Below are 14,933 nucleotides of genomic sequence, written 5' to 3' on the forward strand. Positions count from 1 at the left end.
TGAAACTGCTCACATAGAATAATCCTGAAGGAAACAGAAGAGAATGCTGATTTTTTTCCCTAAAATGCAATTTGTTGAGAACAAGCTGATTTAAAATAAAATAAAATCATAGTTTGAGTTGGTAATAGAATTTTTCTTTAATTACAAGAGAATTTAAGACATAAGTCTGAAAATAAAGCAAACTTTCATCTATATAATTAAAAAATAGTTAATTATATTAGGCAAGACTGCAAACAATGTACATATCCAATAACAGAGGAATGATTAAATAAATTATAGTATAGTCAGGTTATTCAGTGAAATATTATTAGGCCATCGAAATTCATATTTATAAAAATATTAATGAGAAATAATTATGATAAACTACTACTTAAAATTTAAAAACAAGATACAAAACTATCTAGAATGATTAAAATAAAATGTAACAAAATGTTAACAATGGTTCTCTCAGGGAAGTGAGATTATGGATGCTATGTTGGTCTTCCTTAGTCTTTTCTTTTTTTCCATTTTTGTAGATGAACTTATATTTCTATTTATTCCGTAAAATGGTTTTTTGAAAAAAACAATCCTCAAACATTTTGAAAAATTATTGAAGAACCCAAAGAATTTTTGTATATGCAGCTTATATTTATATTTACATATTAGATATAAAATAGAAAACCTTTTTAATTTAAAAATAACAGCATGTTAATATATTTTTTATGAAAAACTATTATATTTTTCAAAATGAAAAATATTAGTGAGAAAAATGGCAATATTTACATTTTTAAAAACCTCTTTAAGATATGGCTTAATAGAAGAAGACAGCTGCCATCTCATATCTGCTACTACATTCAATCTTTTGCCATATATTGTTTTGTTTGAAGAACATAAAAATCTGGCCTCATGCATATATGCAGTTAGAAAAGCAAGGAATATTTTAGTAGCTTTTTTGGATAACTGTGCATATTCTTTTTTGATATCACACCAAAACTCAAAGCAATAACTTCCTTAAAGGTTGCAGGAAATGTAGAAACTGAAACAAAATCAATGAACTTTTTATTCTGTTACATTATAACCTACTGGTCTATCTTGCATTTTGAACTCATCTTTATCTGTGCCTGGTTTTGTGACATCATTCATTGCTCTTTTAGAAAATACTGATTGAGTTATGCAGATCTTATTGATATATTTCAATATAAAACAGCAAAAAGATCACCTTCGTAAATATTACCACTGATCTTACCAGAAAATTTTAAGTACTGGAAAACAATCAAGGCCAAGGTGATATATACAAGTTTTCCTAAACTCTAACTTTCACTTGAAAGCTTGAATTTTTTTCTTTAGCAACAAATACCAACAGCTATTTTCCTTGAAGTATCTGGCTTGCTTGCTTTATTTTCAAGAAAACATCTGCTATTTACCCAAGTGTGAATAACCAATTTGTCTGTCAGTTATTCTTTCAATTAAAAAAAAAGTGAGGCTAGTTTTCTTACAATGCTTACAACTCAAACAAGTGCATAAATGCTCTCCTTAAGACAATTATCACACCTCAGTGTGCACAGAAGTACTTAAGCATAGTTCCTGCTTCATCACCTAGAATATCAAAGGTACATATTCAATGGTAGAGATTTAATAAAGAAAACTTTTCTGCTTCATCAAATGCATTAAGTGAAATTGGTTGTTTTTTTTTCTTTTTTAACTGTTAGTACATGGCAGTGAAAAACACGGTGACTACTAGTACTATTTGGTGTCACTGCTCAAATCCTACTAAGGCTCCAACATTTACCTACAATTTGCTTTAGCACTATAAGTGCAAATGTTAACACCATGAAATAGGCAATAATGTGTTGGTTATTATAAAAATGGTTTCGATCTCACAGATCCTCTGGAAAGAGTCTTAGGGATTCCCAGGGAGGCCACAAACCATACTTTGATAGTCATTGTTTTAAAAATACTGAAAAGATAAAGTCTCTTAAAGTATAATAGTTACATAAGTCTAATTTCAATAAGCTCTACAAATTCTTCCTTCATGCTATGCTATAAATTCACTTTTAAAATAATATTAACACAGAATCAACTTAATCTAATTCAGTCTTTCTTATAAAATGACACTTGAGAGTGTAAGGGGGCAATTATTCAAAACTATTTAAGTCTAAAACTCTTAAGAAAATGAAGGCTCATTTTAGATGTGCAAAATGGCAAAAAATATCTACAATATAATAAAGACAAAAAAATTGATATGCTTACTGTAACAGAGATTGGTTTTGTTCCATTTCATCTGGAGGCTGCTAGAAAGAAAAACAGTATTTTCCAACTGATGAATGCTAACCCAATGCAACAAACTAGATATTTAAGATTTAAGACAATTCTGTTACTCTTAGTGTCTTTTTTTTTATTGTGGTGAAATATATGTAACATAAAATTTATCATTTTAACCATTTTTAATGTACAATTCTTTGCATTATGTACATTCACATTGATGTGCAACCATCACCATGATCCATTTCCAGAACTTTTTCACCTTTGTCAACTGAGTCTCCATACCCATTGAACACTAAGTGTCCATTCACTCCTCTCCCAATCCTTGGCATCCATCCTCTTCCTTTCTGTCTCTACAAATTTGATAACTCTAAGTATCTCATATGAAAGAAATCATACTATATTTGTCCTTTTGTGACTGGCTTATTTTACTTAGTATAACGTCTTTAAGGTTCATTTATGTATCAGTATTTCCTTTCTTTTTAAGGCTGAATAATATTCCATCGTATGTACCACATTTTGCTTATCCACTCATCTGTCCATGGACACTTGGATTGGTTCCACCTTTTGGCTACTGTGAATAATGCTTCTATGAATGTGGGTAAACAAATATATTTTTGTGTCCCTGCTTTCACTTATTTTTGGTATAAACCCAAAAGTGGAATTTCTAGATCATATGGTAATTCTGTTTAATTTTTTGAGGAATCACCAGCAATGAGCAAGAATTCCAATTTTTATACATTCTTGTCAAATACTGTTATTTTGTTTTTTTGATAAGAGTGTGAGGTGGTATCTCATTGTGGTTTGATAAACATTTCCCTAATGATTAATAATGTTGAACATTTTTTCATGTGCTTCTTGGCCATTTGTGTATCTTATTTGGTGAAATGTCTATTCATGTCTTTACCCATTTTTATATCAGGCTGTTTTTTATTGTTGAATTGTAGGAGTCTTTATGTATTATGGGTATTGATCCCTTATTAGATCCAAATTCAATGTCAAGATGTTTTCTTTTAAGAGCTTTATAGTTTTGGCTCTTTAGTTTTTGTCTTACCTCTTTTCTATAAAAGAATCTGTGGAACTTAAGTAAGAAAGTGTTCCTTCTTTTTATTCATGGTTTTTCTCTTCTCCTAGTGTATTACTCTATAATGATTCTGATGAGCCACTCTTGTCAGTTTCCGAGTTCTAGTATTTTCCTTGAGGGGCAGAAATTATGCAACCTCTGTGTTAGTGTTAAATGTTGAATGGACTATGCCTGATTAAGTCATGCCAGAAAATCTTAAGTTGTTTACCCCTTTCAAAAAAGATAAAATACACTGATAAAATGCTTCCATTTTAAGATTTCACAGCACACTGGCTTTTATTACTTTAACAGGAATCGTTACCTTAAATATCTTACTAGCATCAAAGAAGATCTTTAGAAAAATCTCTCTCTTTGGGGGCCCTCTACGTCTGTTTCTGTGTAATAAAGCTTTCTGAAAATAAAGCCATTAACCTGAACTTCTAAGCATTCTTTGATCACTGAAACAGCCATAATATTAACAAGAAAACACAAAGTACTGAAAAAACTTTAATCTTCTCCAATTAATGTTCATTGTTATTTACTGAAAATACAACCTTATAATATTTCAAGGTTGTCACACTGGTTTCACATACACACTTCCCAAGCAGACTTTACAAAGCAAGAGACCAAAAGAGAAGACGGAATTTCAAGAAATAAACCTAGAAACTCCCAAGGATTCATTAAACAGAGTATACTTATATATTACTAGATATTTCTGAGTCTCCACAAAGCAATTCGTTCAAATATTTATAACACTCACTTCATTTATCTTACTATAGGACCAGTGGCTCTTCCTGTTGAAGGCTAATTATTACTTGACCCTACCTACATAAGAAAAATGTGAAAGATAAAAAAGCAAGCAAGAGGAAGTTTGTTCCTGACAGCTGATATTTTTTTCTCTGTAGGCAAAAATACCACTCAGAGCTAATGCCTCTGAATATAATGAAGGCTGGAATTATTCATTTGTTAATTAACAAAATGCAAGGATACACTTCAACCAATTCTTTCTTAAGGGATCCAAATTACTATCAATACTTTTGCACATATAACTGCCTTTTTACTTTGGCTCCTACACCCCTATATTTTGAGCAAGCCATAAAACTGTAGAGTTTTATTTTGTTTTACATGTCGGGGGTAGGAAGAAGATTTGGAAAAGGAGCAAATCTATTTACATATCCTTAACCAAAAAAACTACCATCTACTATCTGAGATCATTCTCTTCAACCACGTAAGTCATAGATTACTGGGAGTGGAAGAAATCTGTCCAGCCAGGTTAGACTGATCAACCTGCACTCTCTGTGAGCATCCGATGTCTCACACAAACTATTCTTTTTTTTCATTCCTTAAGACTTTGTAGGTATCTCTGGTTAGCTAACTTATGTATGCCAAGTGCTAACTAAATCATCCCTTACCTTTCCCTAGGGAATTACTTTAAAAAAGAAACAAAAATTTGTATATATAAGTGTGTGTACACAGATATGTACTCACAACACACACAGGACAAAAGAAGGGCTTTTTAGTGGCACATATCTTAAATTATACCACACAGACTAGTAACTTCCTCACAAGGTTAAGATGACCTCTGACATACAATGGAGATGAAAATCATAATTATTACATCCTAATTTAAACTATTTTAACCTTCTGACCAAGAAGAGAAAAATAAAGGAAAGGGAAAAAAGGAAATATTTTAACCCTGCCTCTTAAAACAACTGGCCTTCATCAAAGTTATGGCAAAGAAACAGAATGTTTAAGAAATAAGAAAAAACTGAATAAGAAAGTAGCAGCAAAATAGACAAAAAGAATTAATTATTAGTTAATCTGCTACTCTTTGAAATAACATTTTCAATTTTTAATAAGAATGTATTTAATCAATATGCTACACACCTGTAAGACTGCATCCTCACTAAGAACAGGAATCATCTTATTTTTACTTATTTGCTCTTGCAGCTCTTCTCTGAGTTTGAATTTAAGTTGAATCTCAGGAGAACGTGTGCCTAGAATGAAATATAATCATAAGTCATTTGTAACATTTTTATTGCTCTGCTTTGCAATGAATGACCCAAGGATTTCATAGATACTACAAAATATCATTAAAAATCATTTTGTGAATCTTAATTTCCTAACTGCCACTTTTATGTGTCAAAGTTTTTAAATTGTTAAAAAGAAACATATATACTACACTGAATAAAATAATACTTGATAGTTCCTTATTTCAGGATGAATGAATGCAAAAGATATGTGTAAAAATTATATAACTTTAAACCTCACTAGGAAGAATAATTTCTTTTTTTTAAATTTTCATTTTAGATCACTTTAAAAAACCTATCATGCTAGTATATAATCCAAGAAAAGTCAGAGTTTTTGTTTCCAGATGTCAAATTGAGCTCATATTTTAACTTTCTTCCCTTCCCAGTTCCTAAAAAGAATCCAAAGAAAGTTATTTTTTTTTAATCTGAAGCAGCAATGGAAAAAAAAAGGAACTATATCCACTATAGATTAGAAGATGAGAATGGATTAAAGGGAAAGCAAACTTTAGTCAATAGCTTATCACTCAATACAGGAAAAGCAGAAGGGAGCTCCTTCAGACGTAACTGTATGGATTTCTTCTACCGGAATCACTGAAAAACACCCAATTCACTACCAAGCCAGAATACAGGAAATGTTGGAGAGACTTCTTTAAGAAGAAAAAACATGTATTATAAGACAGGAATAAAGAATGGTAACAACTACATTCCTATCAATAAGTACCTTAAATGGAAAAGAATTAAGTGCTCCAACCAAGGGATGGAGTGGCTGAAAGGATAAGAAAACAAGACCCCTACATATGAAAAGGAAGGGAATAGAAAAAGATATTGCTGTGATGAACCTAGAAGGCATTTAAGTCAGACAGAGAAAGATAAACACTATATGATTTTACTTATATGCGGAATTTAAGAAATAAAAAGAACAAACTAATCAAAAACAGACTCACAAATATAGTGGACAATTTGGTGATGGACAGAGAGGAGAGGTGTGTGGGGGGCTGGGAGAATGGAATGAAAGGTTAAAGAAGTATAAATTAGTAGCTGATAAGATGGTCACGGGGATGAGAAGCACAGCATAAGGAATGCAATTAGCATTAATACATTGGCTAGGTGGAGGTGAGGATAAGGAGAGAGCCATTGGGGGGATCATTTTACTAACTATATAGCTGTCTAACCAATGTACTGTATACTTGAAACTAATTAAAATTTAAAATATAAAAAAATTAAAAAAATAAAAAAGCATCATAAAATCAATGAATCAGCAAAATATATATATAATATATATATAAAACTAGACTTATTGTGTGACTATGTTAAGTAGACTAATGTAATAGACTATATTAACTAGACTTATTTGGTGATCATTTCATTATAAACAAATATTGAATCATCATGTTGTACACTTGAAGCTAATGTTATATGTCTATTACATCTCAATAAAAAATAATAGAATAAAATAAAAATAAATAAAAAATACATACCAAGGACTTTGTATCTTAATTTTGTCTAAAAGAATCAGATTGGTTATTAAAAAGTACTATTTATTTTTGCAAATAGACAGGTTTTAGGGTTAAGCTGGTGATTTGGTGGAGAAGGGAGAAGAGCTATTCAAATACCACTTCCATATCTCTGTAGCCCTTTCTAGGAATCATAAACCTCTTCCGGAAGTTAGGACCCCCATTGCTGCCTTTATAGTAATAGACCTTAATGGACCTTAGGGTCTATTATAGATGACTATAAGAAATTAACTGTGTAAAATTAAAGAACAATACTAAATATAAAAGAAGTTAACAGAATAACACTTGGGAAATTAAAGGGACTACTTAGCTGAAAGAATTTTTTCTCACCTTTGCATGTTCCACTTATACCAGGATGGAGACTGAACTCAGATCTAAGAGATCTGTCTTGATCAAAGAGCAACCTTTCAAATACCAAAAAAAGAACGTATAGATTATTATCATGTTTCCTAAACAAAGACTAACAATTTAACTGTCACACTTTATTATAGCTAAACTTGCTAAAATTCTTGGTTACACCACAATTAATATTTCTAAATCAAAATTTTTTTTCATAAATGTACCCTTTAATTAAAAATTAATCCAAGATGAAAAATACTTATTTATATGCTCATGTTCATTTTTACAATTCCCCTATTTTTTAATATTTGGGAGTAAGGGACAAATATCAATACAGAGATGAGATGATTTGCGGGACCAGTAGTGGAGGATTCTGAACAGAGATGAGATGATTTGCGGGACCAGTAGTGGAAGATTTTTCCTTCACATTTCTCTGTATCACAGAGAATATGAGATTAAAATACCAAGGTTAAATCCGAGTGTACATTTTCAGAATATATGATGTTAGAATTCCTTTAATTTTTAGATTCAATTCTATTTTCTAAGCAGCACCAAGGTAACAAAGAGAAAAGACACACACAGTCCTTGCCCTCAAGAAGCCTTATATCTAGTCAAAGATACAAAACTAAGAAAATAAGGTATATGAATATACCTTTTGACCCAGCAATTGCACTTTGGGGTATTTATCCAAAGAAAACCAAAACAATAATTCGGAAAGATCTATGCACTCCAATATTCATGGCAGCACAATTTACAATAGCCAAGAAATGGAAGCAATCTAAATACCTGTCAACAGATGATTGGATAAAGGAATTATGGTTCATATATACAATGGAATATTACTCAGCCATCAAAAAAAAAAAAAAAAAAGAAATCCTACCATTTGCAACAACATGGATGGACCTAGAGGTTATTTTGCTGAGTGAAATGTCAGACAAAGAAAGATAAATATCATATGATTTCACTTATATGCAGAATCTAAGGAACAAAAAGGACAAACTAATCAAAGAGACTCACAAATATAGTGGACAATTTGGCGATGGACAGAGGGGAGGGAGGTTGGGGGGCTGGGAGAATGGAGTGAAGGGTTAAAGAAGTACAAATTAGTAGTTGATAGTTGGTCACAGGGATGGGGAGCACAACAGAGGGAATATAGTTAGCATTAATATGATGGCTAGGTGGAGGGCCAGGGGAGGGAGGGAGCAATTGGAGGGATTGTTCTATGAACTATATAGATGTCTAACCAATGTACTGTATATTTGAAACTAATTTAAATAAATAATTTAAATAGATTTAAAAAACTAATTTAAATTTTTTAAAAAGAGGAAAAAAATTATATGTAAAGAAATAGTGAAGAGATGCCATGGACAGTATCCTACTAGGCAAGCTTAAGTGTTTTTCTGTTCTAAAAAACCTTTACAGATTATTTTGAAGCAAATTCTGGACATCATATTCCACTTCATCTGGAAATATTTCCATATGCAGCTCTAAAAGATAAGGACTCTATTCAAACATAACTGTAATAACTACACCTTTAAAAAATAACCATAATCATCAGACCTAAAAAGAGCTCATAATTACTTAATATTAGTAAATGTACAGTCTGTAGTAAGCAGCTTCTGAAATGGCTTCTGGTATATATGCCCTTGAGTACGGACTGGATCCAGTGACTCTCCTAATGAACAGAATACAGCAAATATGTTGGGACATTTCTTCTGAGATTAGGTTACAAAAAGACACTGGCTTCCATCTTGCTCTCTTTCTCATTCTTTTGCTTCTTCTCTCTCATTAAAAAATGAAAAAAGGAATAACACAAAGAAGTTAATTTCTATAAGTAAATTTATAAATTTAACATTATACCAATAAAGTTACCAAGACTTTTTGTTGAACTAGACAACTGATTCTAAAGTTCATGTGGTAAAATAAATATGAATAGCCAGAAAAAAATTTTAAAATAAGAATAAAGAGGTAATGACCTATAAGATATTAAAATATTTTTGGATATGAAATATTTTTTAAATGTGAAACAGGCAGATAAAATGACAGACCAATTAACAGAATAAAATCCCCCAAACAGACTCACATATATATGGAAATTTAATATATTTAAAAGGTGACATCTAAAATCAGTGATAAAAATATAGAAGTTTTAAAAAAAATGATATTGGGACAATGAAAGAGATATCCAGAAAACAGTTGGATCCATACCTCACACTGTACTAAGAAAAAAATTCCACATGAATTAAAGATGTAAATGTTTAAAAATAAAACAAAAAGTACTAAAAGAAACCAAGGAGAGATTATTTTATAACTGTGGAGGAAAGAAGTCTTTCTAATTATGATACAAAACTAAATAATTCAGTTATCAAGATTACAAACACCCATACTCTTTGACATATACCATAGAGCTTTGACATAGAGCTTCTATTTTTAGAGAACCTAATTTTACATAGGTTCTCAAACATACATACACTTAGAAAATATCTCTGAAAGGATAAAGAGAAATCAAATATATTAGTTGTAGTAAGCAGCTTCTGAAATGGAAAAAACTGGGTGGCTGAGGTGATAGGGGTAACAGCAAGACATTTTACAATATGCTCTTTGAAAAACTTTTTGTATCTTGTAAATATATTATCTATTAAAAAAAAACTGTAGAAAACGTGGGCAATAAAATGAAGTATAAGTAAGAAAACTGAAATTTCCTATAATTCTACCCATATAAAGACTTTGGTCTATTTCCTTCCAGTTTTCTATGTAGGCTTATGTGTGATAGAACCATAAATTCTTTCACAAGGTTTGGATCAATCTGTGTAAAGTTTTAGAAACTACATTTTTCACTTAACGTTATATTTAAACATTTGCAATGTCGCTAAAATTTTCCTAAAACCATTATTGATAATACTCCATCATAAGGATATATAATTTATTTAAGCATTACATTATTCTAAAACATTGTTTAATTTTTCATTATTGCAAATAACTGAGATAATTTCTTTATACATAAATTTTGCCTTTTTTTTTTTTTTTTTACTATTTCCTTGAGAGAGAAGTCAGGACTATTTTTAATCCTAAAAGGAAAATAAAAAAAACTAGGGCCCATAAAAATTATTTATACATGTTCAATCGACAAAGTAACTAAAAAGAGAACATTAATTTATTAGTGGATTCTTAGTCAAACGACTAAACTACTTGAATAACTGACTCCACAAAAGTCACTGACTACTTCGTTATGGAGGCAGTATTTTAATAAAATATAACTGAAATATTGAGAAGATGACATACTAGAAAGTATTAACAATAGAAAGGGAAGGAAAGGTTAAATGTTTGAGTTAAAAGAAAAATTATCAGGCAAAATCTGATTGAAAATCTGAAACAATTTTCAGTGCTCTGTTAAAAGTATAAAGAAATTTTTCATCACAATAGGGATTCAGTTTTATGTTATCAAAATTTTGATAGTACAGAGTCCTAATGTCATGCTAAGGCTTTGATTCATAAAAAAACCTAATTAAAATACCCTTCAGTATAACAGTTCTAAAAAGAATAGTACTTGGCAAAACAGTACTTTTGTTTTAATCACTGAAGTAGCCACTATTTTGATATATATCCTGACTAAAAATGTTGCTTTCTTGAGCTAACTTAATATGACTATTATTTCCTTATCCCCTTGTACTTTGCTTTCTGTTCTTCCTCTCCCCAGGTGTATCCTTTGTAATAGGCATTTTCTATCAAGACAAAAAGGTTGGGGACCACTGCCTTAATGTAATTGAGCAGTTAACATTACCAGAGACTGAGACAGGGGTTTGATTTCAAAAAAAGTCAGATAAGAAAAAATGAATCCTGCCTTTTAGAAAAAAAATCACAATCAAAGAAAACCTTATTAGTCACTAGTTTGAATTTTTACAGATTAGTAGCAATACCTACTGAACCACAAGAGGACAGGATGCATTTTTAGACATGGTTTCTAGAGGGAGAGCGAGGACCAAGTCCAGGCTCTCAGACTGCTTTTTCAGACACAGTTAACACCTGGCATCCTGATTCTTTCAGAGCCCTGTCTTTTCTAGTCCCAAAGGTCACCAAACCCTTTCTCAATTCTTAGCAAAAAGACCCAGATAGCTGTAACAGGATTATTTAACTATATGAAACTATCGTGTTTTGCCTGGTGAGGAGCTCTGCTATACTAAGACCTGTGCTCCTCATTCCAGTCAAAGTTGGGAGCTTGTGAATGAAAAACAGCCAGAATAAACTGCATAAAAGTAAGCAAAAACAATGAAGACAAAAGCAAAAAACAATGGCATTCACCTCCAGCAATGCTTAGATTTTGACTGTACTGCCATGCCAATAAAAAGAATCTCAGGCTAGTAGGTCTGAAAGAATGATGTTTCTATGGCACCACAGAGAAGCAATTTAAAATGAATTAGAGGGAAAACAAAAAGATTGGCCAAGCACAAGAGATTGAGCCATCTATAGCCTAGTTCTCCACCAATTGCAACTAAAAAGTCTAGTAGAATTTTTTTTTCCTATTAGAATATTTTTTAAAAGCTACCTGAATAATCAGAAAAGTAAACAATAACAGGGAGATGGGGGACTGATGCCAAATGTAAATAACCTTGTAATAGGTGAGTTTCAGTCTGTTTTTTCTGTTTTGTTTTTGGTCCTTGTTTTGGTCTTCAGCTTTAATCCAAGGTCTAATCCTGGAACTGCACAGTGGGCACAGAGAGCAAAAACTCCAGAAGAAACTTTCTCTCTATATATAGAAGACCAGGAACCACTGAATTCCAGGTGTGTGTGGGGGGTGTGGGAAAGTGGGAATCCTGGGTTTTCCTGACTTGTTTTCTCTCTTTAGCTTCAGAGCTATACTGCTACCAACTGTAGCAGGTTGGGCACGTAAAACCCGAGAGAAAATCTGCCTCCCTAACGAAAGGAACCATACTCTGAAGAATAAGATGATAATCTTTTATTTTCTTCTCTACCTTAACACTTCGTCCTGAACATGGCCCCAGATGCAGGCATCTACTCTACAGTGAGAATGCTAACACTCAGAGAAATCTACTTTTCTGGTCATATAAACCAAGATGTGGGTAGAAGAAAGAAAGGGTATCTGAGAATCCTGGAGAAAAGAGAGCAGGAAAGGGAATCACCGTATATGATCTAACATAAGACATAGGGTCAACCCTGAGCAGTTCACATGCAGAGCAGATTCAAAAAAGCATAGTAAAGGCTTAAAGAACTGAACTATAACATTAACTACTGCCCGAGTTCCAGATTTACCCAAGTGGCAAATGAGTCTGAAGACTTGATCAGCATAGTAAAGGCTCTGAAAATTGAACTGATGTAACCACGACCCACAGAAGGCAAAACAGAATGTACAGTCAGAACCTAATCATGTTGACTGCCTGTCAAAACAAAAATCAACACCTTCCAGAGGATTTTAACAGAACCATAATATTAAAAATATACAGTATATAATCCAGAATTACTCGAGAAGCAAAGAACAGGAAAATCTCATTAATTCTTGAGAGATAATTAAATGGTCCCCCACTCCATGACCCAGATGTTAGAATTATAAGATGAAGACTTTAAAGAAGTTATTATAATCATTTTCTATGAGATAAAGGTGAATACTCATCAAATGGGTGACAACACTGACATTCTCAGCAGAGAAACAAAAACTATAAAAGAGAATCAGATGGAAATTATAGAAGAGAAAATTTTAAGGCTGTATATTAAAAATTCCCTGGATAGACTCAACAACAGAATGGAGATGACAAAGGATACAGTAAGTAAACCTGAAGACAGAGCAATAGAAATTATACGGTCCAAGGAATCAAGAGTAAAAATTTAGTAGAGCCTCAGAGATCTGGAAGACAATTAACAAAAGGTCTAACATTCATGGCATCTAAAGTCCCAGGAGGAGAAACTGGTACAAAAAAAAAAAAATGTTAAGAAATCCTAACAGAAAACTTCCAAGTTTGGTGAAAGACAAATATATAGACTCAAGAAGCTAAGAATCAAACATATAGGGGGAAAAAAGCAGACAGACAAAAGAGATGATATATTACATATATGGGAATGATTTAAATTTGGGAGGGGATACTCGACTACTAAGGGGCAGCACAAGAAAGTTGTCGTTTTTTTTTTTCCCCCGAAGAGACGGAACTGTTCTGGATCTTGATTGTGGTGGTTAAGGTTTCCATATATTAGTCAAAATGTTCCCTGTACACCAAGAGAAAATATTACTGTGCGTGTATATATAAATAAGCCAGAAACCTGAGTATCATCTTCTATATCTAATCAACCATCATCTCCAGCCAAATTTACTTTCTAAAGATTTCTCAAGTTTGCCCTTTTCCCTCCATTCCCATTGTTTCTTCTTAGTTGAGCTCTTGACATCCCAGCCTGTTACTACTTTGACCCAAAGCTTACCTCTATAGCCTTGCTTTGCAAATGGTGATCCCTGCTCTAATAGTACCAACTTTAACCAGGAAGCTTGTTAGAACTGCAGAATCTCAGATCCCAGCATAGAACTACTGAATTGGAAACCACATTTTAACAGGATTCTGGAGTAATTTATAAGGCTATTAAAATTTTAAAAGCCTTGGCCTAGGGAACTAGAGTGAACAAAAATCTGATTCTGCTGCTCCTCCACTTAACATTTGACCAGTCCCTTACGTGGACACACGCAGGATAGATGAGACCTTACATGACCACACCCTACCCTCCTCTCCAGGCTCATCTTTCATCACTCTCAACCTCATCATTTAAGACTTCATTCAGTAAGACTCAACTGTACAGGTCAGCACATGTAACAGAACACTATGTATGTCTGATAGCTATATTTTTACCCACGCAGTTCCCTTGGCCTAGAATACCTCTTCTTCATCTGGCTAATTCTTAACCCATCTTCAAACCTCTATCCAGAAGTCAACCCTAATAAACTCTGACAACTACCTAGGTGAGGTGAGTCTATCTGGGCTCCTAAATCAGCCTGGGCATACTTCCATCCTTGGACTTCCCACATTACATTGAAATTATTTGTTTATGTGTCTTTCCTGGTCAGTAGGTTTCTCAAAGGCAGTAACCTCATTTCTATCTTTTCCCTAAATCTACCAGTGAGAACTATGTACGTTCAAATGGTTTTGATGAACTAAACTACTGTCTTTCTGATTCTTCTAAAATTATCCATTTCTGGTTTGGTAGTAACCAGTTCTCCCATCACATTCTTTTCCTGAGAGAAATTACGTTAACCGTTTCCTTGACCTGAGCTACGAGTTGCTTGAAGCAAAACGAGTTGCTTGAAGCAAAACGCATTTTTGCCTGAGCAAAAGCACTTACAGTCCCTGGCTAGTAAAGCCTTTTTTTTTTACCGCCATGAAGCCACTTACTAGAGAGCGCATTTTGTATTAAGTTGGGGTGTTGTGGCCTTGTTGATTATTTACAAGTTCTTAGCACAGGGCTGGCTGCCTTATAGGGCTCAAATCCTGCCCACAAGCCTACATTCTGCTGATATCAATTTCTATTGATACCTCAGAGGGCCACTCCATGCCAGTGCTCAGGCCTAACTGTGGTCACTTTCTCCAACACCCGGAGCTAACGATTGTCACCTTCTCCAGGGCAGCTCCTCTTCTTCCAGGTCACTCTCCATTACTGACCCCTCTATCACCGTTTCATCACTGTCCCAGTCTGGGGCCTGGGAGCCTTCCTCCATTTTCGTCTTGCACTCCGAGTCTTTTTTTACCCTCTTTCCCT

At 33.0% G+C, this 14,933-nt stretch overlaps 1 protein-coding gene across 15 annotated transcripts in view; it reads right to left on the bottom strand.

Moving 5' to 3' along the window:
* Positions 1-14,933, bottom strand: part of ANKRD31 (ankyrin repeat domain 31) — a 141,328-nt gene that overhangs the window by 91,570 nt on the left and 34,825 nt on the right. For 6 of the 15 annotated variants that reach the window (XM_039857295.1, XM_039857302.1, XM_039857299.1 and 3 more), the window contains 3 exons: positions 7,179-7,252; positions 5,192-5,301; positions 2,230-2,270 (listed from right to left, as the gene is read on the bottom strand). In XM_039857295.1, coding sequence (XP_039713229.1) covers positions 2,230-2,270; positions 5,192-5,227 — 77 coding nt within the window. In that variant the 5' untranslated portion in view covers positions 5,228-5,301; positions 7,179-7,252. Of the gene's footprint in view, positions 1-2,229; positions 2,271-3,295; positions 3,437-5,191; positions 5,302-7,178; positions 7,253-14,710; positions 14,928-14,933 lie in introns of those variants that run through there. The other 9 variants (XM_039857294.1, XM_039857305.1, XM_039857292.1 and 6 more) reach the window with 5 other exon arrangements.

Source organism: Pteropus medius, unplaced genomic scaffold (assembly GCF_902729225.1).
Source record: "Pteropus medius unplaced genomic scaffold, Ma_sr-lr_union100, whole genome shotgun sequence".
NCBI lineage: Eukaryota > Metazoa > Chordata > Mammalia > Chiroptera > Pteropodidae > Pteropus > Pteropus medius.